Source organism: Rhipicephalus microplus, chromosome 6 (assembly GCF_043290135.1).
Source record: "Rhipicephalus microplus isolate Deutch F79 chromosome 6, USDA_Rmic, whole genome shotgun sequence".
In the NCBI taxonomy this organism is placed as follows: Eukaryota; Metazoa; Arthropoda; class Arachnida; order Ixodida; family Ixodidae; genus Rhipicephalus; species Rhipicephalus microplus.
Window position 1 is genome coordinate 192,805,105 of NC_134705.1, and position 24,824 is coordinate 192,829,928.

At 46.7% G+C, this 24,824-nt stretch overlaps 2 protein-coding genes across 2 annotated transcripts; both read left to right on the forward strand.

Annotated features, from left to right (window-relative positions):
- The first annotated feature begins 1,295 nt into the window (after window positions 1-1,295).
- LOC142765093 (uncharacterized) lies at window positions 1,296-9,765 on the forward strand. The gene is made up of 4 exons (XM_075865659.1): window positions 1,296-1,668; window positions 2,529-2,795; window positions 7,099-7,459; window positions 9,538-9,765. Exons 1-4 carry the CDS (start codon window positions 1,387-1,389, stop codon window positions 9,579-9,581), a joined length of 954 nt encoding a protein of 317 aa, XP_075721774.1. The 5' UTR covers window positions 1,296-1,386; the 3' UTR covers window positions 9,582-9,765.
- A 4,438-nt stretch (window positions 9,766-14,203) lies between these two features.
- Window positions 14,204-21,126, forward strand: LOC142765094 (uncharacterized). The gene is made up of 4 exons (XM_075865660.1): window positions 14,204-14,534; window positions 16,491-16,760; window positions 18,033-18,363; window positions 20,801-21,126. The coding sequence occupies exons 1-4, from the start codon at window positions 14,277-14,279 to the stop codon at window positions 20,842-20,844; spliced, it is 903 nt and encodes a 300-aa protein (XP_075721775.1). The 5' UTR covers window positions 14,204-14,276; the 3' UTR covers window positions 20,845-21,126.
- The last annotated feature ends 3,698 nt before the right edge of the window (window positions 21,127-24,824 follow it).

Below are 24,824 nucleotides of genomic sequence, written 5' to 3' on the forward strand. Positions count from 1 at the left end.
CAGAAGCGGCCGACTGGTTAGAGATCCTCCTGATCCTCCTCTTCTTTTCTAACTCTGGGCGACAAGTGCGTTCACCGTATGCGCTTCGTTGTCCTCATGCATGTGTGCAAAAATATATTTATATTGCTACATTTTAAGTGCGGAGTATTTCAGGGGATCAGGCTGGCGTATGCTGCCATCGCTCGGCGCAACGCAGGCGAAACCACATCGAGCATCGACAACTGCAGCGTACTGCGCACGAGCCAGCGCCATAGATGTTTTCATAAGAATTCTTGTTCTTGGAGCGCATGTTTTCATTATATTACCGCAGGCAAAATCACATATCACGTAGACATGATATGCAGGGTTTAACGTCTCAAAACCAGCATTTGATTATGAGAGACGCCGTAGTGTAGGGCTCCGGAAATTTCGACCACCTGGGGTTCTTTAACGTGCACCCTGATCTGAGCACATGGGCCTACAGAATTCTCGCCTCCATCAAAAATCTAGCCGCCGTACCCGGTCAATCCCACGGCTTTAGCAGCCGAATACCTTAGCCACTAAAATACCACATAGTCATTCTATAGGATGTAGAGCGCGCGCTCACAAGAAATGATTTTTACTTTCTTTTGTTCTGCGAGCGCGGGGATGATAATAAGTGCCGTGCACTCCGAATAGGAACACGTAAAAAAAGTAAGAAAAATAACAACCAGGTGAGAAATAGAAAGGAAGAGAAACAAATGAAAAAATTAACAAAAGTGAGAATAGAAGTAGAGAAAAAAAGACAAAAATAAATGAGGAACTTTTATATTCCAGGTTGAAAATACGGGTGCTATTGTGAAACTACATTCACTGGTGGTAGGATGCACACGATTTGGTTCTGTAGACTTAACTTCAAGCTTCAATGCCAAGAAAAGCTGTTTCCGAGTATAGAGGAGAGATCCGCGCGTTCATTTGAGTGTGTCGCGTCCCTATTCTCTATAGCTCGGCCATTTTCAAGATTGTGCAACGCCAGCGCCACCGCTACTTTCTTCAAAAAGTAGACAGACGGGTTTACAAGGCACGCCGGCTTCGTTCGCAGCCAAGGAGGTGTGAACTCAAAAGCACCACTCAAAATATTGGATACTTTTCAGCACAGTCTGATATTATTTCAAAGCAATATCATTAACTTCTCATAAATATAAAATATATAATAACAAAACTTGTAATTGGTAATACTTACATAATCATCACGAGAGGACAACTTCCACGATCATCATCCCAGCCAGCAGCAGCGCAGTCATCATCATCGCCCGGCGAGGCCGGGTGCGCGCCAGCCTTCTGACTATATGGTCCCTAGAATCTTCCGACCTTGACGTAGCAACATCGGAGAACCGGAGTCCCCAAGGGAGACGGCAAGCCCACGTAATGGCCGCGTCCAACCACCATGAGGCAGAAGTCGTGCCGTCTGCGGCCGCTGAACAATGGGTACTCCTGCGACGCGACGGCGACGCAGGCAGGGAACAGCTGCTTGAGGAACAAAATGGTGACACGGGGAAAAACACTCCCAATGCAACCGAAGGACTGGGCAGCGCCGTTGATGCAGAGAAGGGGTGGCTTCGCTCAGCGTGGAACGATGTTTCTATTCGGAACGCCCTCTGGAATGACAGACGTCGACACGTCCTTCTAGCCACAGTGTGCGCGAATACCGTGAGTTTAAACGCAATAGTTTAAGCGTATTATATCCGATCGACACGTTGGAGAGTGGTTGTGTATACTACCCACATTTGCAACGCCTATGTCGCAGGGGCATACTTAAAAGACCGTTGTGTCGATGGCCCTTTTGTCGACTCCGTATAGAGTTATCGCGATCCTACACGGCTGTTTTAAACAGGAATTGGTTCGGGTGTTTCTCGCAAAAAGATGTGGGCTGCAACTGACCTTAATTGTTGTATTCATGTCAGCGAACGTTAAATAATATAAATAATCTTAAAAGCGCAAATATGTGCATTTTTGTTAACAGTGAAGTGAAATGTCTCCGGGTGTGTTTTAGCACAGCTTCTGCTCTTGCACATGTGCAGCTATGACAGATGACGTGCTAGCTGTGCTTCTTCCTGTTGCTAGGCAACGGCGTTCCCTTTTTTCACTTCTGATAGGTTTTTTACGGCGAAATAGAACAGCCGAGATATTGAAACATTCGATAAGAAACAGCGCGAAACATAACGTAGCCACCAGCAGAGCCCAGCGGGAGGGGCCTAACCTCTTCTCGGTGTTTGCTTACATGTGTGTAAATACATGTGTTCGTAAACCACTCACACGAACATGCGTGAAGGGTGGTTTGTGTGACTATGCATAAATGCTTGCATTGCCGCAACTCTGTCCTTCAAACGATGACAAAAAGAGCCCGATTGCGTCAAAGTTTACGGCATCCATGGACTTTCATTTGACTTTTAGAAAAGTGCCCCTCTTCCTTCTTCCAGCTTTTTCATTTGTTTTTTTTTTGTTTTGTGCGCCCGCCTATGCTATGGAGTTATGTCTGTCTTGTTCAATGGCTGCCTCTTTGCACGCAGGTTTTTCACGTGCTCGCCGTCTGGCAGGCGGAATACGGCCCTCTTCAAGCTCTGTTTAGCTGTCTGAAACACTTCACGACAGCGACGCAGTGCGCTGCCGTATTTTCCATGGCCACGAAATTTCTTTCTCTGACGGCGCTCAAGCCGAGCCCTCCCCTCAAAAAAGGGCAGTGGAATTATAAGAGCGGCGATCTGGTTTTGGTGAATGCCATGATCCTCTTGGCCGCCTGCTTTGCCTGCACTTACGAAGTTCGCGTCGGCATCAGGGTAAGTTTTGACTTTATGTCCGGTGTTAGGCCATATGCGCCACGTACAATGTGCGCCACGTACGTTCACTACGTATGGATCCTCGGCAAGGATAGCAAGCGTAAACGCAAGTGTCGCAATAAGCCAGCTTGTTGACTTGTTGTTGTATACCAAGCGTAAAGAACGTTACGTAAGGGACGTAAATAAGAATCGAGATTTAGAATAGCGCACCGCGAGCCGATGCGGTACGGTCGCTGCCTCTGCGCATGCGTCGTACGCGAGCCGTCGTTCGCGTTCGTGGCCCGCCCGCAGAAAATCTGAAATAGCGGCCGGCGCGTGCAGCCCGCAAACGCTGGTGTCGAGGCTATGTGCAGTTTCAGTGCATTTGAGTTTGCTAGCTGGGCAGCTAAAGTCCCTAGATTGTTTCCTAGGAGGGGCAGACGTTATTCTAAAACTCATATGGTGCCCGCTATGCCCGCAGCGCCTGCAAATGTTATTCCTATGTGATTATTAAAGAGAAAAGAAGGGGAAAGTGAGCCCCGTAACGGTCTGCGTCAGAGTGCGACACCTCAACAGTAGCTAACGAGGGAGGGGGTAAGGAGGGTCTAAAAGGATAGGATTACAAGGTGAACAGATAGAGAAGGAAAGAGCTAGGCGCAGGGACAGCGAACGAGAGAAAATGATGGAAGCAAAGAGGAGATAGGAAAGATAGACACGGTCGCAGGAGTCCGAGGACGGGGCACCACTAGGCGAGAGCTCTTGTCGGCGTCGGGAGATGAAGTAGGGTGAGCCCACTCGGCCAGAGCTGCGCTGTTGTCTGAGATTGTGGGGGCACAACCGGTTGACACGAAATCCAGAGAGCGAGTCCACAAACGTAATCTAAAGCTCCCTTATGTGGCCTGTCTTGCGACTTCTACGGCAAATACTGATGCGACGGTCACGTACGGCCAATGGGCAAAGCAGTTTCGGTTTCCACTTGCCGTTCGCGAAGCTTCTGGCCGCCCCAGATTCCGCGTCTTCATACGCGTCTTGAAAGACATGCAGTAGCGTGTATGTGCAGTTTGCTTGCAGAAGCTACCTGCATTAAAGAGAGCGCTCATTGCGTCTCGCCTTTAGCCCAATCAGCCCAGCTATGGCCAAACTTGTGAACCTTGCAAGGTTGCAACAATTGTAGCGAGGTTGCAATGCACACTAACCCTCGTATTAAGAAGCGTTCCTTGACTTGAACTTGACTTGAAGCCGCCCTCCATCTTCAATGCAGCGTGTTTGAAACACGCCTGCGTTGCCTTGGCACCGCCTAAAGATAGCATTGAAGTCGGTGGCAAGGGAAGCTCAACTAGGGTTTCTGAATACAGGGGTAAGAGCGGTTAAAAAACGTATCATAGGCACCCGACAGTGGACCAGAGTGTGCGACGAAGCTTTTTGGGTTGCCTCAGCATTGTTGGTACCGACCACCAGGGATGGCAAAATAATGAAGCTCTCGCTGAACACTTTGAGATGCTGAAGTGTCAATGCCGACTTTGTCGCGCTTTCAAAGAAGGCTTCCCGGGTGCTTGCATAATCAGCAGTGACAGCCCCCCTCCCCTTTGCTCACAACTAAAAAAGAAAATATTATGCACGGGCAAGTCCGGTTTTGCTGCGTCTACTCGCTAGGCTACGCATTGGATGACTCGGTTTTGCTACGCCTACTCGCTAGGCTGTGTGTTTTGGCGCGACCATCAGATCCCGTAAACTGCATTGCCGGACGGCACCGTTCTGTGGAGTTTTCCTGTCTGACTGCAGCGCCAGGTTGCATAGCCTGGCGGATAAAAAAAGAAACCTTGAGACGGTGTCGGTGAAAATGGAACGCGACACGCGCGTCTTGCGCCCTGCATCTGTCGGTGGATTGTGCCCGGTATTCGATCATTCCAGTGACTACAGGTCGCGCAGCGGAAGGTAGAAATGGCGGACGAGACGGCGAAGTCGCGAGCGTTTACGTATATAAGCGTGGCAGAGCGTGAAGACGCGTTCATTGGTTGATGACTGCTGAGAGACTGACCTCCGACGCAGTTTTATCACCATTTGTCAGCTTCGGAGCACTGCTACATGGCATCGCCTGCGTCACTGGAATGACCGAATACACGGGGGACGCGAGCACCGGTCCCTTTTCTGCGTGCCCCTAACGTCGAATGCCAGATACTTTGAGACGGGGCAGTGGGAGCAACGCAGCTTCCCTCTGGTCAGTGTGTGGTGCCTATACCGAAAATATCACTTTGAAAATACGGGGTCACTAGCTAAGCAAACGGATGATACAGCTATTACGCGATACGATGCTTATGAAAGATGCAACTGCAGTCTGAACGCGGCTTCAATTGGTCGTAGTTATCATGGATGAAAAGCTTATAAAAGGCTGTAATCCTGAAAATACGTTGAATGTGGTTCGGTGCTGGCTAAGTCACTGCATAGAATTCGCAGATTCTAAGACCTGCAGACAAGTAACTTAGAGTGAAGATATTTAGCAAACTTATGAACTTGACTGGCGATGGGATTTGATTCCTCGCGTAATAACAATTGTCAACACGCTCAATGACTACTTTTGCTCTGTATGGCGGTGGTGACACAAGTGCCGATAGGGCAGATGAAACTCGGCGTATGCGTGCCCGATGCAGTTCTTTCTTTCTTTCTTTCTTTCTTTCTTTCTTTCTTTCTTTCTTTCTTTCTTTCTTTCTTTCTTTCTTTCTTTCTTTCTTTCTTTCTTTCTATCTATTCATCTATCTATCTATTCATCTATCTATCTATCTATCTATCTATCTATCTATCTATCTATCTATCTATCTATCTATCTATCTATCTATCTATCTATCTATCTATCTATCTATCTATCTATCTATCTATCTATCTATCTATCTATCTATCTATCTATCTATCTATCTATCTATCTATCTATCTATCTATCTATCTATCTATCTATCTATCTATCTATCTATCTATCTATCTATCTATCTATCTATCTATCTATCTATCTATCTATCTATCTATCTATCTATCTATCTATCTATCTATCTATCTATCTATCTATCTATCTATCTATCTATCTATCTATCTATCTATCTATCTATCTATCTATCTATCTATCTATCTATCTATCTATCTATCTATCTATCTATCTATCTATCTATCTATCTATCTATCTATCTATCTATCTATCTATCTATCTATCTACCTTTGTTAACCTTTGTCTTTTGCATCTTTGACAACTAAATAAAGAATGTTACGGTAAACGTATACGCATTAAAATGGTTGGGTTTGTGAGCAGGATGTTTCGTGACCTTATTAATCCACGTCTTGATATACAAAAACAATAGAACATCGACCTCACCAAGATGGCGGCGCTGAGAAGCCTTACGGAAAATAATCCATACTGACTGAGGTTCCAGCAGCGGAACGTGAGGCCATGCATTGATATGCCGGCAACAATGCGAATGAGGCAACGTGTAATGACAAGGGACTCCGATAAAAGATAAGACAGCCATTATTAGAAACAGGTGCTGGCCTACAAGTCGGCGATCGAAAAGCCATCAAAATATTGGTAAACGGCGCACGACAAATGCGCGTGTGACCGGCGCACCTTCGATGTGAGCATTTCCGTGCGTTCGCCGGCACCGGGTTCTCTCCGTACGACGCCATCGCCACTGAAATTTGTCAGTATACACCTTTTCACAGGAACAAAAAAAAAATATCACCACAATGGGCTGTGCGTGGGAGTACAAAGGCTAAGGGCGCAGCGTTGTCAGTGCATTTTCGAGGGGACGCGCCAATTTTCACAGCCCAAGGAGGGCTATATGGCGGCGCCCAGGGAGGCGTTTATGAAAAGGTGAATAGGAAAGCTTCCTTACAACGGGAACAAACAGCGCTAGACAAGCCACGAAAAAAAAAACAGTGGAGGAGACTCCGGGTTTGTAGTTTCATCACCACCCCATGTCTAAAGCTTTGTTCCCTTTGTCACGATGTACACCCGTGGGCAAAAGTATACAGACCACTGCCGTCCATATAGTTTGCCGTCTGCGAATGCTAGTGGTGAGCCGTCTGCGGCTGAGAGCATTTCTCTAACCAATTCCGTCACAGGAATGCCCTCGATCGCAGGGGCCTATACACTAGATGGTGCAGACGGTAACTTCTGCACGCGCTCCCATGGTCCGTAAACTTTCGTTCCAGGTCGTATCAACTAGTCCCTCTTAGTTGCCTTCATTCTACAAGCGCTTCTCTCAAAAGCTTGCCGCTGGTAAGCTTTGTACGTCGTCACGCTACATATTGACTTCACGCACGCTGCAATGATTGCTTGTAGGTTTTGCAGGAGGCGCGGCCGGGGGAGAACTTTGCGTGGCCCTTGCAGATGCTCGCGGACATGACGAGGGTGCAAGTTCTCGCCGGATCCGTTGTGTTGACCAATGTACTCGTGGTGCTGATGGGCGTCGATCTGAGGGAGACGTTTCGCGCTCACACCAACCGCCTCCGAGAGGAGTGGAAACAACTTGTCACCGAACACGGCCCGAACGTTCCGTACGCACCTGCAGACACACGCAATACGTTACTGCTAATCAACGACATCATCCTGGTTGCAACATTAGGGCGACTTGTCGTCAACCTGGCTGCTTTCCTGAGCTCGATCGTCAACATCCTGGCCATCGGTGTCCGCATGCTGAAAGGTACGCCTGTCCCAATTATATACGGAGTAGTATACAGGCAGAATCATACGTGTCTACTCCTCCCAGCTGGCCGCTGCCCTTCTTCTGCAGAAGTATTCAAAGAGCGACGTCGTAATGATACCAGACCGCATGCAACGACCTTTTGCTATAACGCAAGCGTTTTACTTGCTATAACGCAAGTAAACGCTTTCTAAAACTTGCTATAACGCAAGTTTTAGAAAGGTTTAGCGAGCGTTGAGCCGCAGTGCCATGAATACAATGAAATAGTATATACCATGAACTCGAGGTGGTTAAAGGTGGGAAGTAGATACGAAGCGCAAGCCGTAAGAAAGTAAAAGCCGAATTCTCCTGTCCCTCATTTCCCATTAGCAGCCATTGGCATGTACATTGAGCACTATCTGACAGGAAAAGGTTGCTACGTTATACTCGCTGGGCGTAACCTCCTTGGTTTTAGAAAGGTTTAGCGAGCGTTGGGCCGCAGTGCCATGAATACAGTGAAGTAGTATATACCATGAACTCGAGGTGGTTAAAGGTGGGAAGTAGACCCAAAGTAAGAAAGTGTGCGTGTGCCACCTCTCGTTTAGTCTTTGGTATGTCCGCTGGATGGCAGTGCTTCTATATGGGGAATATATGATGAAAAGATGCGAGATGGCGGTACTTGGAGTGTTGAATAGATGTACGAACGGACACACAGACAGATGCATCGATGGACGCTTGAACGGACGCAGGGGCGGATGCATGGACGAACGCAGGGACGGACGCACGAACAGACGCACGCACGGACGGGTGGATGGACCCATGGACGGTCACACATATGGACGCATGGACGAACGGAAGCAAGAACGAATGGACGGCCGAATGCTTTGCCCCACTCTCCATCATTCACTCCGTGGATATTCTGCCATTTTTTATTATTTATTTAGTTGCATCGTTCGCGATTTTTGGGTCATGCGCAAGATGACAATTTTTCGCCCACAGCCAATGACGCCGACGGCAGAATTTTTGGGAAACAATCTCTTTAACACTATCGCGTTAAAAGAATTACTGGTACACACACAAAAAAAGACCAACATATAGTAAGGAAATTTGGCAAAGGAAGGGGCCATACCACGCGAAAAATGCTTGCACTGAGGCGAAGGCAATAAACGGCACATAAACGTGCCGGTAACATTTGCCAGCGTAGTGAGTGAGAATTTATTAGAAGGCAGAGAGGTCGGCCTGAGCTTGTTCGCTCTAGCCTGCCAGCGTAGGGGAGTGTTAGCAGTATGAGAAAAAAACATAAGGCTGGTCTTATGTTTCATCTCCAATGTTTCATCCCTAATATTGTTACGAGGCACAGTGCATGAGCCACCGTGGAGGACGGAGAGGTGAATAAGGATGCTGGTGCGTCGTGCGAGGTTCTGGCGGCTATTCAGTTGCTTGTAAATGTTGTTCGCTTCTGTCTCTCTTGTGGCTTTGTGTTCCCCGTGACAATTTGGTGGAAGTGCGTGGTAGAAGAAGCACTGTACAACGGAGCTCTGGAGTAGTCATCGACTCGGAGTTCTCGTGATGGAAAACGAGTCGCGATGCAGATGCCGTGACCACCTCTCCATTGGCCACGACAACGTCTGCACACTTCAACGCTTGCGTCGGCTACGACACCTGCCTTCTCCTCCGTCTCTCCGTCTCCCACGGCCGGCGCGTGCACAGTGCGTCGTAACAGGGGCCTAGAATGCACTGTTAGGGGCAAAGCTCCTAAAGGCGTGGGTCTGTCTCTTGTATGCATGTACGTGACCACCTTTGCAAACTGCCCACTACTTCGTCCTTGCAAACATCCCACTACGCCCCATCACCGATCCACCACTTCACCGACCGTAAAGCCGTTATAATGTAGGTGGAACGGAAGCGACGTATAGCTACTACTTACTAATAGTAAAATTTATTGCATAAATATATAGCGTATTTGTCACGTCTTTGATGATGTAGTGGGCCATATTCGCGGGTGGTTCACGGTTTAGTGATGAAACCCTCCAGAGCTTTGCTTCACTCATCATTATTCACTCCGTGGATATGCTGTGATTTTTTTTTCTCGTGTGCAGCTCTCCTGGGTTGTGGCTCTCCTGAAGCAAGGGCTGGCATCTAAGTGGACTTCAGTACTCGGATTCAGAGCTGGCTGGGGAACACGAAATTGGCTGGGGAAGGAATGCGATGCCTGAGCTAGGGCAGGAGTAGCTGAGGTGCTACTCCAAAAATTATTTTCCCAAGTTTTCTAACAGAAGCCGAGCCATCCACTCTTATAGAACTTAATAAATTGTGCCTTCAAGCAACTGCTCATCTTGTACCTTCAGCGCTGCCCTAGACTCATTGGATATTCCAACTGGACTAGGAGATGAACACTTGTATAAAGACCGGATGCGCAGCCATTGATGTTTCACATACCCGCTACAGTTCCTCATGGACGGCTGCAAAACCAAACGTTTTTGTATTGTCTCAGCACGCGAGTATGTAATTACCATTGAGGCTTAAGTTGTGGCACATATTGAGTCTTTAAGTGCTGAGCACTTAGGGGGCCGAGTTGCGGTACATTTTCGTATCCTCTCGTATGCTGTGATTGTATGATATGGTCGACACTTAGCGGAACGCAGGCAAAAACGCACATAGCACAGCCGGCTGTATAGAATATGTCTTCTTCTGCCTTATCGCCTAGGAGATCTTGGCCACACTGTACCTTATAATGTAAATTTTTTTATACAATGCTTGCTAAAAAAAAAGAGAGAAATATACATTAGAACAATAATAATGGTTCTTTGAAAAAAAAACGTGAAAAAATGCAGAATTCGATAAACCAGAATCTATAAAACAAATAAGCAGGAATGAAGAAGGGGGGCAAAGAATTGGATATATCTAGCAGTACCACTAGCAGCGTATCCTTCCGGTTGCCTGAATAAATTTATGTAGCGCTGACAGAATAGCACTGCGGCCCGCACCCAATTGACTGGCTCCAAATGATATAAGGGTTGATGTATTAACTGGCAATCCGAGCATATACCAATCGGTGTCTCAAGAATTATTCGGCGCAGTGAGGCGAAGCGGTGGCATGTGAGAAGAAAGGAATCTACTGTTGCTGGTTCATTGCAAACTGTACATAGGTTAGTTATTGAAAATCTTGATTTGAGGAGATAAAAATTGAACCGAGGAACTCCACAGCGAAAGCTTGTGAGGGTCACCTCACATTGACGGGAAAGGCATTTTGCGGTGTTCCATGTCAATTGCAAGTGCCGAAATTCTTCAGATTGTAGGAGCGATGTTTCGTTGATTTTTAAGATTAACAGGCGTTTGAATCGTTCGGCAGTAATGAAAAGAAACTGTGTAGCTACTAGTACAACCAGGAAATTTAAAGATGCCGAAGTAAGCGAGTCAGCAATTTGATTTGTGCTGCATACATAATTATTGCGCTACAAATTTCTGCGCTACATATATAATTATTGCATCTGACCGGAACCAGCTAGCCTGCATCACCGCCTTGATTGATGAACGCCAATTAACGGAAATATATATATATATATATATATATATATATATATATATATATATATATATATATATATATATATATATATATACCAGAGGGCACATGCAATACACAAAGCGATATTGATTCCCAGAGAAGGAACTGAGTTTTGAAGGGCCCTGTCTAAGAACTTGTGGGACAATAAGTGATAGTATTTGTTTAATTAAAATAGGATTTCTAGATTTGAATGAGATGCTTCGCACAATGTAGAAATATACGAGCGCACAAGGTAGCAGGAAAAAACACTTGACAGGAAAGACGCTCACTTACAACTTAACTTTTATTAAAAAAACATTCATTGCACGAGAACACAAACGCGCAGGCGCAACCAACTATCACTTCAAGGTTGCACCCCCCTCCCTTCTACCCCCCAAAAGGAGGTATACGTTTACCCACTTCAGCAGCTCAAAAAAGACACCTCTTTTTCACTTATTGCTACCGAAGTAACACTGATACACGTGCTTGCGTTCGCCCTAATCTGTTCCACTTCCATGATTTCCCTGGTCAGTTTGTGTTTTGATTTGCCCAGAATTCTCGTGCTGCCAAACTGCGGGTCACACCCACAATCCGTGCAGTGCATTGACAAGTGCGTGCTACTAGCGAGAACCTTCAAGGACGTCGCATGTTCTCGGAGTCGATCATTTAAACAACGACCCGTCTGGACGATGTACGCTTTTCCGCAGCTCAAGGGGATTATGTACACAACCCCTGAAATACACAGTACAAACAGCGTGGCACGTTTTTCGGTGCAGCCGCTTTTGTTCACCCTTCCACGATTTCCTATCATGGGCCACAGTTTTGCCAGTTTGCAGGGAGCCGTGAGAACAACGCCTACTCCATGCTTGCGCCCAATCTTCATGAAGGAATGCGAAATATTGTGCATACAGGGCATAGCTACAACCGTTTTTGTTGGCCTCGTTTCGGCCGTGTTGGTGGTACTTAACCTCTTTAACTTCTTTAACATTGTACTGCCTGCTGCCACAAGCAAGCTGTCCGGGTAACCCGAACTGAATAGGCGTCTTACTTGATTCCGGAAACTGCGTTCCATTTTATGTGGACATAATTTACTGAGTGATGAACTAAGGCAGGAATTGGCTATCGCCCCTTTCACTAGCTTGCTGTGAGAAGAGTCAAACGGTAACATGCCCTTCTTTGACCATGGGAAAAACTCCCAGCAAACGTGACCAACTGCACTAAAAACAGTGTTAAGATCTGAAAACCTGGAAGCCTCTCTGGTTTGTTGTTCGTGTGTGAATGACAATGAACGTGTGCATTGTTTAAAACAACCCAAAATGTTGGTCACTACTGAAGTGGGTGAATAGTTATGTTTAACAACACCACTAAGAAGTCGTCAACATATCTGTAGACATTAACTACAGGTTGTCCCACGAGGTCATGTTGTATCTTCCGGCCAAACTTTGCTAAGAATATTTCACAAAGCACAGGGGCCACACAGGACCCAATTCATATGCCCTTCCTTTGGATAACTGTCAAATCATCAAACTTCACAACGGTTGCACACAGGTAGCACTGAAGTAGCTCCATGAAGTTATCTACATTAATGAGTGCGTTGTTTCGAAAGTTTACTACCCCGAAAAAGTCAATGGCCTCCCGTGTAGCTATAAACAGTTCATCGTGCGGGATAGAATAAAACAATTCGACATCAACCGAAAAGCCATAACTAGCACAGCACATGCCTGACAATAGGCCCTCACCAGTACGTCCAAACACTTCCGTTTAGAGGGTCATCAAGAGCCAATAGGTTCAGGTGTCGTTGCAGGTAGGAGCTCACGACATGCTGCCGACATCTCTTTTCACTGACAATGACTCGTGGGGGACACACAAACTTATGTGTCTTGGCCGAAAAGAATACTTCTAGAACGTCACCTTTGCAAGACTTCAGGGTTTTTGAAAGACTTCCCAGTCCCATCTCTTATAGGAGAACAACCGCTTCGCACATGCACGCGCCGTCAATTTTCCCTTTCTCCGTGTGTCATCTCCTCGCCCTCTTGAGTGTGTATATATAATCGCTCTTTGAGCTATACTGCAGTGTGAGTTCTGTCCTATCTGATTTTTTTACTTAATTTGCTCTACGCACAAATAATTAATTTGTTCTGCACACAAATTAAGTATATTTCTTGTAGAGTGCAATACTAACCAGCCCAAGTAGCCACCTTCTTCAAGTGCAGCCCAGCCTCTGCACCTCTTTCTGGCATGGAACCACTAAATGTGAGAAGTTGTAATGGCTACCAAAATCCGATTTACTCGCTCAATGATGTTTAAGCACTTCTCTTGTAGCTCTGCTGGCAGCCAACATTCACGGAGTGAATGTGGGCTGCCAGCAGAGCTTTAAGAGAAGTCTACCCCCCCCCCCCCCCCCCTCGGCTGATACGCCTAGGACTAAATGTCAAGTCTACTGGCTTATGTTCTAAACACCTACGCGTTTCTTCAGTCGGAGACCTTGAGTAGCCACGTGCACATCCACATTACTGTTTATTGCGCAGCGTTATTAAATAACAAAAGTAATTTCTAACACTCATCCATTGTTCCACTACTTGGCGTATCTCCATGAAAAGACAGGTGCCACCATCACGAACTATGCTACCACAACCGCCTCTACCGTCGTATTAATGGCCTACTTAGGCCGCAAATTTCAACAACACAAATTAAAGACACGTCAGTGACGTAGTACGTACCGGAGAAGAGATTCTTCGATAGCAGGATAACGTAAGGCTGTGTGAAGACTGCGCATGTCTGTATGCGATACTTAAGCCTGAGTTTACGCTCGGCCTACTTTGGTTGGAAGTGCCGCATGTGTTGTAGTTTTGTGTTGCTTCACTCTGTGTTTGTGAAATTTGCGGCCAAAGTATGTCACTAAGCAAGTACCAACTGGGCCGACAATCAGTCTTGTTACACTTCCGTCGTCGTCATCATCATCATTATCATCAGCTGGTCTACGCACATTACTTGTAGTTATATTGAATATTTTACGTATTATTGTCATTTATTTATTTCTGGCTTTAAATTTCATAGCTTACTTAAAATAAAGTTTAACAGTCTCTACGCTGCATTCTTGGCCAATCCCCCAATGTGGGTACGTGCCCTAAGAAAGCAAAGCAAAGCAAAGCTACCCAGCGGCGCACCAGCCTCTGATCTGGCGTAGCTCTGTAGGGGAAACGGAGCCACTGGTTTCCCCCAGAAATTAAGTGACGGAGCAGCGCATTTTACAATCCCCGGAGTCTTAAAGGGAGACGGGAAGCCGAGGCCATGGCCACATCCGAACCCCGCCAGACGGAGGCCGTGCAGTATGGGACCGACGAAAAATGGGTCCTCCTGCAACACGACGGCAAAGCGGCGACGAAACAGGAGAGCTCTCAGGACGGAGATCTGCTCTCGTGGAGCGCTGAAGATACGGACAAGTTTTTGTCTTGGTGTCGCTCTGCTTGGAACGATGTTCTTATCCGTGAAACCCACTGGGATAATATTCGCTCGTACGCACTCGGAGTCGCCCTCTTCGGAAGCACTGTGAGTAGGCAAACTGATTTAAGCGTATTACACCCGGAAACGCGTCTGCGGAGTGTGTGTGCTGCCTGCCCACTTTTATAGCACTTGCTGCATACCAGGCAGATGTGCAGGAAAAGATGGACGCTTGAAGAAATTAGACATATTGTGAACGCGTAGTGTCGCTCCAACCAACGTTCCGACAAGCAGTATTCCTTAAGGCTGCAGCGGCTGTCTTATTCAAGCTGCAGCCTTAAAGGGACACTAAAGTCAACTATTAAGTCGACGTTGATTGTTGAAATAACGTTCCAGAAACCTTGTAGTGTTACTTTTGTGCCGAGGAAGGGCCTATTTTGAAATAAAATCACGCTTTAGTGGTCCGCATCGTGTTAGCGCACTTCAAATTACCCGCCTCAAGAAGCGGACCGACCAGTCCGTCTCACGTCAATGTTGCCGTGCACACCATTGCCCGGCTTTACTGCGCTAGTAGCAGCTACCGAAAGAAGCGGGAGCCGCAGCAGCAAAAACAGCCGTTGATCAATTTCTCTCCATTGACTCCGAGATTGCAGACGCTTTTGTTTTAAGTACGCCCCGCTAGATGGCACTAGCTGTCCCGTGTAACCACGCGAAAATTGAATTTTTGATTCCCTCGCGCAATTCGCCATGGTAACGTCCGGCGGTTCTTTTTTCCATGAATCAAACAGAAATGAACAAGTAGCATTTTATTGCGCCTCTTGAAGCATGGAAGGTTCTTTATTTGGTGCAGTCAGATCGATTACCAGTGATAAATTGTTGGCCGTCCGTCTGATGTCATCGGGATTATTTAAAAATGCCCTACTGTGGCATTGTGTTCTTGTCCGTTTACCCTAATTTCTCGGTAAGTAGGGCACTGTTTTTGATAATATTGTCGTTTTAGGTGTTGTCATACATTGAGTTTTCACTGTGACGTTTATTTTTATTTAAATTTAGTGTTCTTTTAGGACCAATTGTCGAAACGTCGGCTGTAGCGACACTATGTTCACGAATTCTCCATCTATGTACAAACGAGGGTAATGTTAAGAAAAAAAAAAACATGAAGGTTTGGAGGAAACAGAAGTCTCCGAATATCAGGAAGTAAGAAATACGGCCAAGCCAATGTTTCGCAAAGCTGATACCCCATTCTCCACGACGTGGACAAGTTTCAGCAATATTCCTAATCGGTGAATTACGCCTCCTCGTACACATGCGCCAACGTAGCCGAAGTACCTCAAGGCAAATCTTTCGGTGTAAAAGTAACACTTGAAACGTAGGAAATAAGGATTTCATTTCCGTCTCTGCTATATGTGTCGAAGTGATAATTCGTGCCGTTATTCGTCGGCAATGCCACGCCAGCCGCAAAACCACCTGCCCTTTGGTGCAGCTGGTTTTTACGCAACGCCTCTCGACGCAGCGGTCACAGTCAAAACAGAGCACGTGCAGTAATGTAGAGCGCATCTTGATTTGACGAAGTCGCGATCCCGCTTCAAACAGTAAGGTGCTATCCTTTGAACTGTCTTACATGCCCCCACCCTTATTTCGTTTTTGCCCTTTCGCCAACTTAGAGTTCCTGTATATGCTACCTAAAGGTAGCATATACAGTAACTTTATGGATGGATGGATGGATGGATGGATGGATGGATGGATGGATGGATGGATGGATGGATGGACGGATATGGCTGTACCCTTTAGATCGGGTGGTGGCTAGCGTCACCAAGCCGTAATACTTAATGAACCAAAAGCTAGATTAATTTTTACTTTAAGTAGTGAGGTTGAGGATTCGTACTTTATGCCAGCTCTCCGACCAGCGCCGTCTGGTAGTGACGAAAACGGTAACACCCGCTTCAATAATTAAGCAATAGCCGAATAAAGATGCTTACTCTCTCCCATTTTGGTGCGTAATAAACAAGTGTTTGTTTCGACTACCGTATCTTGCCCGTTAATCGGCGGCCGCCGGGCACGCAGGTCCTGCATCTGCTGACGGCGCTGGCGTCACTGGCCGAAGGCGACGCGCTACGTGTTCTGCTGACCAGTCTAGGGCACTTCACGACGGCAGTTTTGCGCGCTTCCGTGTTCTTCTACGCCACCCGATTCATCTCTCTGTTGGCGGCCGAGGCCAGGGCAGTGAAGAAAGCTGCAGTCAACCTCCTGCTGCTCGGTCTGCTGGTGACCAACTTTGTTATTTTTGTGGCCGCTTGCGCTGCCATTCGTGACGAGATGGAAACCGGCCGCAAGGTGCGTTTTACTCCTGAGCCTCACACTGATCTCACGAAATAACCGAGAAATCGAGTAAACGGTGTTCCTGCTCCACTAATGGGAAATCTGTGGAAAGTTGAAGCATGCTGTGTGTGACGACGTGTCCCATAGCAAAATTTTTACTCCTCACGTCTTTACTCGCTATCGGTGCATTGAAACATTACCACTTTGCAGATGTACTTTAAGAAGCCATGTTTGGAACACATGACCTTACCGTAGAGATGCAGGTCTTAGTTCCTTGGTTTAGATAAGAAACTTGAGTGCCCTGGTAGATCTTGTCGGAGATTCTGAAACCACTGCTGATCCAAAGGTATTGTTCTAGGTAGTAAGGATGGACCTTTAACTCATAATCATATTATGGATCGTTGGCAAGTGTTCTTTACCCCCAATAACTCTTGAAATTTCAGCGAAGCTGTTACTTGCGAGAACTGTTGGCACTGTAAGGCATGAACAACGCACCACTCGGCTTATTCTAACTTGTTTCTATCTGCCTAGGCAACACTTTATACAAAAGAGAATGGTAATATAAGGCTCATCTGAGAACACTACGTCACATAAATATGGTAGGACACTGCTTATACAAAAGAAAATGGTATCTTAAGGCTCATCTGGGAATACTATTACTTCACATAATAAATGTCCGAGCTGAGGTACCAACAGCTTTAACGTAGGCTTGTAGACGATCAACTTTAATAGATGGTCAAAATTTTCGAAGCCCCCCCCCCCCCCAATTACTGTGTCATTCATTATGATATTCGGTGTTCGGGATGTAAATCCCCCATAATTATAATCGATACCTTTCAACTTCTTCGTCGCTCATGTCAAATGTGCTTTTACCTTGCATTGGCTTAGTTTCTTGTTTCATTTCAAGCTCTTCGTTGCGGCACTCACGGAAGCTACCGTCTTCGCGAGCACAAGCGTTTCATATCAGCTTACCTCTTTTCGTGTAGCTAATACGCCTGTTGCTGTTGGCATCATTGCGTGAAACATGCGCGACTGTTCCACAAATGTCGGTGCGCACATTTTTACAAATATTTAGCGTCATTGCGTAACTTGTCATTCAATAACAAAAAAAAAAAAAAACATACAGCACGGTCACATTCCCTCCACATGTTTGGCATAACATCGATTCTCAAGGTACGGGGGGTCTGCCTGATCCCCCCCTCCCCCCGTTGGTTGTCTCAAACTACACCGCGAGCTTAACAGCATGCTCTAATTCATGATTCCTTACGCTGCACTACTCACCCGCAGCTGTTGCAAGAGGAGCTCCGGCAGGGTGATTTCGTGTGGCACCTGAAGACCTTAGCAACCATGGTGATGCTGAAAACAAGCATCGTACTGAAGCTGCTGTCCCAGTGCCAGTTGACATCAATGCTGGCCAACGTCTACGCCACCTGCCGCACCTTCGTGCTCCACTGGCGAGAGACGAAGGACGCCGGCATACTCGTCATTTGGCGGTTGCTGAAAAAACTGTTCCTCGCACTGAGTCACCTTTTCAACGCAGCACTCTTCTTCGCAGTCATCTTCCCCGCTTTTAGGTGCATCGTCTGCGTCCTGTTCTCAATCGTACTCGACCCAAAAGGTGCGCGTATAAAAAATAATAACAATTAAGGATGATTTTTTTTCGCAAAAAGCGGTGTAGTTAACGAAGAAAATGGCATACCATAACACACGCTTCAGTTTGTTACGTCGTTATGAGAATTAATAGATAACATCATCCAGTGTTTTAGTGATATGTCGGTAACGCTTTACCCAAACTATACCTTAAAGGTCGACTCAAATTCGTATATACGATATCAGGCTGGTTTCACACAAAGTGTTGATTGATTTGTGGGGTTTAACGTCCCAAAACCACCATATGATTATGAGAGACGCCGTAGTAGAGGGCTCCGGAAATTTAGACCACCTGGGGTTCTTTAACGTGCACCCAAATCTGAGCACACGGGCCTACAACATTTCCGCCTCCATCGGAAATGCAGCCGCCACACACACAAAGTGTATACTGTATACTAGAGGCATTTACGCATATGTCAGCCAGTTTTTTTTTTTTTTAGGATAGCTTGCACGTGTTATACTACATGCTGAAAGAGATGTTATCATTCAGACTACACTAGTCGCTGCATTCATACATCACTGGATATTTTTCTTCTCAACATTGTTCAGTAAACTTTCTCTCTTCGAGCCGAGTGAAAAAAAAAAGAGCTTGTGCTTAGTTCTCATGATGACATTCGCAGTACAATTATGAAGTGAGTCAAATGATTACTCAGGACTTTACAGTAATTATGGTATTATCAATTTTGACTTACCCGTCGTAATGGCTGATGGTGACGTTGTAGCGCTGTTACTTTATTGTTTTTTTTTTCTGTCGCATACTGCGGTCACGTAGCACTCGATAAACGTAGTATTCGACAAGCAGAAAGAGCAGTGAACACGCTTGAGAAAAAAGTAAAGAGAACGAAGAAGACAAAACAATAGTAATAAAAATGATGATGTCCCTTCGATTATAAAATTCCTTTCGGTTATAGTACGAGGAAAAAAAATCCCGCCATATCCACGAAGTGAATGATGATGAGTGGGCGAAGCTCCGGAGGTAAACCTGGTAAACCATGAATCCTCTGTACATTTTGCCCACTCGATTTTATTACATCGCTCCCCCTAGCGTACGTCGCCGCACTAAATCGAACGATTGCCTTCAACCAATGACACGCGCCATATGTGACATCATTCCTATTTTATAAGATCTCGCGTCTTTCATCAACTACAAGTACCGCTTTCTAGTTTATAACATCTTGCATCTTTTCATCATCAGCTACAAGTACCACCATCTAGTAAACACTACAAGAACTAAACGAGAGGTGGCTACATACAGGAGACGGTACCGCCATCTAGTGAACACTGCAAGAACTAAACTAGAGGTGGCTACATACAGGGGACCGTACCGCCATCTAGTGAACACTGCAAGAACTAAACTAGAGGTGGCTACATACAGGCTACAGGGGACGCACAGCCCACGCCCTAAGGAGCTTCGCCCCCCCCCCCCCCAAAAAAAAAAAAGAATTCCTAAATGATCAAGAATATGGGTTCAACTCCTGGCCATGGCGGTCATATCGCCACGAGGCTGAATTGTGAAACAACCAAGTGTTCTTATATTTCTGCGATTAGAGACACCAATTCGTCGGAACGAACAACGAGTCCTCTTCTATACGGCGCGAATCAGGATCGCATCGTGGTTTTGACACGCATAGCACCACTAGCATTTAAAAAATGAAGACGTACAAACATGAACGCAGACAAAATGTTAACCGCAGATGATTAAAATGGTATAGGCCCGTGTGCTCAGATTTGGGTGCACGGTGAAGAACCCCAGGTGGTCGTAATTTGCGGAGCCCTCCACTACGGCGTCTCTCATAATCATACGGCAGTTTTGGGACGTTAAACCCCACATATCAATCAAGCAAATGTGATTTGGCTTTTGAACTGCTTTGCCATGCAGCCGCCTATCTGTTCTTCCTCGTGTCGCATGAAAATCGTGCACGATCAACGGAACCCACCTCATTAGGTGTGTTTACAGCTACGCAAGCGGGGATAACGAGGTGTAGCCCAGAAGCGCGAAATCTTTATAGGTTCTAGCGCTTAGTTCTGACATTATTAACCATTTTAAAAGAAGTAAGGGGCGATGAAGATGCATCGCGCGTGTGAAGGGTAGAAAAAGAAAGGAGAAAACCACACACTCGTCTTCTAACGCGGGGTTGTGAGTGGCCCTTTGAAGGTAATCTTTCACGCATACTCAACCGCGAGCTTCATCGACAGTTTAACCATTACCCGGGCTTGCGCAGAAAGATATTTGTGCCTTTTCTCTTTGCGTCGATATGCATATCTTTAGTTGATAGCGGGCGTTTAATTGTCTCGACTGAATTCTTTCTTGTCCGTGTTTGCTTGCCCCATGTTTTAGAATGAATACCTGTACCAGCCATCTCGGTTCTTTGTTATAATAACATTTGACTTGTCCTTACGCGCAGCTCTCCTGGGCCGAGCTGCTTTTGCAGCGAGCGCTGCCAACTGAGAAGTGGAACTCTGCTCCACGATTCCGACGAAGATTTAGCTGGCTGAAAATCACGTTACTTGAATTAATGAGCGGGGCACTATACAGCCCGGAAAGAACGCTACAATCCTCGCGAGACATCCTTCTCAGCACTACAACATTAACCCAGCTGTTCACCCTTCTGCCTGCTTCCAAATTAGTACCGTCGCAAGTTGTCCACCTTGGACCTACAGCGCAATATCTGGATCACATAAGTGGGTCTGAAGAGAAGTCGGATCAAAATAAAAAGTGTATGCCTAGCTATTACTGTAGCAGTGGTCAAGTGATTTCGACGTCTACTTCAGCTGCGTAACTTAGGTGGTTCGAATCCTTTCGAGAGATACCTACAGAGAACCAGGTTGTGAAAGGGGGGTGTGGACGCCGGGGCGGCTTAACATCAGGCGCACACTATTGAAGATCAGGTTTGAATTCATAACTATTCGACCTCTGAATCGAGCAGGTGCCGTTAAACAACTTTGGTAATCAGCGACTCTGAAACCGCAATTCATAATTTCGCTCAAGGTAGGGTCGCGAAAGAGGCGAAAAAAATTTTGACCAACTTTTATGGAGAGCGGACGTGTATGTTATATGGACGCCCGCTCACTCTTCCCTTCCGAGAGTTACAACCTAGCTCGAGAGTTAGTGAGCCGAGCAGGTGCAGGAATGACACAAAGCCCGCGTGTGGACAAAGAGCGCATGCTATGCAATGCAATTACTCTCATGCAATGAAATTACTGAACACTACCGATTAAGGAGGCAGCACTAGCCTCTGCCACATTCCTCATTAAATAAACAGCAGACGACAGCATGACGCCTATTATAAAGAAGCACCTTCCCAAACCCAATTGCTTACAATCATTGCTATCCAGATCACTACTTTGACAAATGTAAACTCTGCAATCAGCGGGCGGACCTCAAACAGACTATCTGGGCTTGTCCTAACCTTGTAAAGATACCAAACACCAAATATTTCAATGCACAGCAGTGGGAGACCGCGCTGCTTAGCTCAAACATCCAGGACCAGCTACAAGTTATCAGGCAAGCCTAAGATGCCGCTGGGGCCCAAGGACTCCTAGTTGCCATCTCGGGGAGAGGATATAATACCTCGGAAACTTGCCGTTTTGAATAAAGTTGTTTCTCTGTCTCTTAATAGAATCAGGGTGGCCTTGATCGCAAATCTCTGAACTTGCATAATGTATTTCTTTGAATATTCTATAATTCTAATTATATATAGATTGTAGTTAAGAAGAGAAGCTTCAGCGGTCTTTCTCGGCGCATCAGGGGCATCGCCATCAGCATAAGCTCGTGCTTGCTGCGCTTGGTCGGACGCTGCTAACTGCTTCGCTTTCTGCGTTCTGCGCTGCAAATAAACCCCGTTAGAAGTGGTGGATTCTGCTGGGTTTAGATCACACTGGAGCTTCGGAATCACATTTTACTATCTATTATGCCTACCGACGCAAGCGCCGCTCAAACTCCTCCACCGGCACCGCCTACTGTTCTCTGCGCCGGTTCTCTGCGTCTGCGAGATCCCCCTGTTTTCTCAGGCACAGAAGACAAGGACGTTGACGACTGGATTTCAATGTACGAGCGAGTGAGTACTCACAACAAATGGGATGACGCCGCCAAGTTGGCCTACGTCTCCTTCTACCTGTCGGACGTGGCCAAGCTGTGGTTTATAAACCACGATGCGGAACTCCCTACATGGTCGCTCTTCAAAACGATCCTCACACAAGGTTTCGGACGGCCTGAGGTACGCAAACGCCGTGCCGAACAACGCTTATATACTCGGTCCCAGCAGCTTGGTGAGAATTTCACAAGCTATATTGTAGTGAAGAAGAGGAGCTTCAGCGGCCTTTCTCGGCGCATCAGGGGCATCGCCATCAGCATAAGCTCGTGCTTGCTGCGCTTGGCCGGACGCTGCTGACTGGTTCGCTTTCTGTGTTCTTCGCTGCAAATAAACCCCGTTACAAGATTATATATATATATATATATATATATATATATATATATATATATATATATATATATATATATATATATATATATATATATATATATAATGTTACACGCAAGAAGTACACGAAAAGGTTGAAAAACAGGCGAGCCTGGATGGTTCGCGTTTACTTCCACAAGGGGTCTCGAGACAGCACACCCAACGTCGTCTTCCTTCTTCACCTTTTTTCTGAATGTTCATTCGCGCTGTATGCGCCGTGCATTGCAACCGCTCGTGACATTTCCCCGTTGGCAGACGAAGCCCGCCGGGCGAGTCACTCAGTGGTTCGTGCATTGCATAGCTTCATGCGAGCGACGTGCGCCACTTCTGTTTTAGCCGAGCGAAAGGGTAAGCCAATGCAACAACTGGAACCCGGCCAGCCAGCTCAGGCATGTCGTTTTTTATTTGACGGACACGGCCCTGGTTTGGTATGAAAACCACGCCGACACGCTTACTACATGGAGCAGTCTTATTGAAGAAATGAAGAAGTGCTTTAGCGACTCGGACACTAAGAAGAAACGAGCGGAAACAGCTTTAGCTCAGAGAGCTCAGGTGATCGGCGAGACTTGCACGACATATATTGAAGAAGTTCTCAAGCTGTGTAAGACCATCGACTCTCGAATGCCCGAGGAAGATAAAGTGGGACACCTTTTAAAAGGTATTGCGGAAGACGTCTATAACTTCCTCATTGGAAAAGACAACCTGAACACCGTATCAGACGTGATTCGGCACTGCCGCACATTCGAGGCGCTGAAAACTCGCCGAATCACGCCGAAGTTTGGACGGCTAGCCAATGTCACGACTGTGGCCAGCGTTGACGCGAGTCCGCAGACAGACCTCTCAGCTACCATTCGGCAGATTGTCCGTGAGGAGCTCCTGCGGCACGAAGAACAAACGCGTTATGCGGTGCCGCGTTGCGCCTCCGTCGCTTTCCGAGACGCCGTCTGCGCATCTCCTCCGGCTACTTGGCAGCATTCGGTGAATGCTGCGGATTGTAACAGCTACCGACACGACCCGCATTATGGCCAGACCGAACAACGCCATTACGACTCGATTGATCGGCGTTTTGATCAGCATCCACGCGACGTTCGCCCACGAAGACCCAGCACTGCCTACGACATCCAAGGGGAGGGGATGAGTTACTCTCAGCCTGTGGCCGCTGTGGAATATTTCAATCAGCGTCCGGAAGTTCGCCCTCTGCCCGTGTGTTACAACTGTGGCACGCCTGGCCACATAGCTAGGTATTGTAACCGACGTCGGGCATTCAGCAATGGACAGTCGGGATCGTTTATGCAACACGGTGGTCGTGCAATGGACACTAATAGGCCAGGAAACACCACTTTTGAAGGCTACTTCCGAGAAGAAAGAAGCCGTCACTTCCCTCTGGACAGCTATTCTGGAGAACAAGAAAGGTATCGAAACCGTTACCGCTCTCCTGCCTCCGAACGTACTCTGACACCACCACCAGCTTTCCGAGCGTCTCGATCTCCATCTCCCAGACGGCGTGTGACGTCATCATCTCCTCGACGCCGCTTCGAGTCACCACCGCCGGGAAACTAGCCAGCGCGGCCGATGGAGGTGAGGTCGCTGGAAAATCTTTGCTGCCGACTCGGATACCTCCACCTATCTTCATGCTGAAGAATAAGGTTAATGTACTTATTGATGGCGTTTCTACCATGGCTTTAGTCGACACGGGAGCAACTGTTTCTGTCATGAGTGTGGTGTTCAAAAATCTGCTGGGACGCAAGGTTATGTTTCATTGGGACCACAGCACAAGCTTTCGTGGAGTGAGTGGGGACTCATTATACCCGGTTGGTGTGTGTAACGTGGATGTCTCCTTGGGTGGTCAAACCTTTAACACTGAGTTTACCGTGCTTCCGCGTTCCACACACGATGTAATTCTCGGCATTGACTTTTTGAAATTGTGTGGCGCCAATGTTGACTGCCGAACAGGAGAACTCAGTATTTG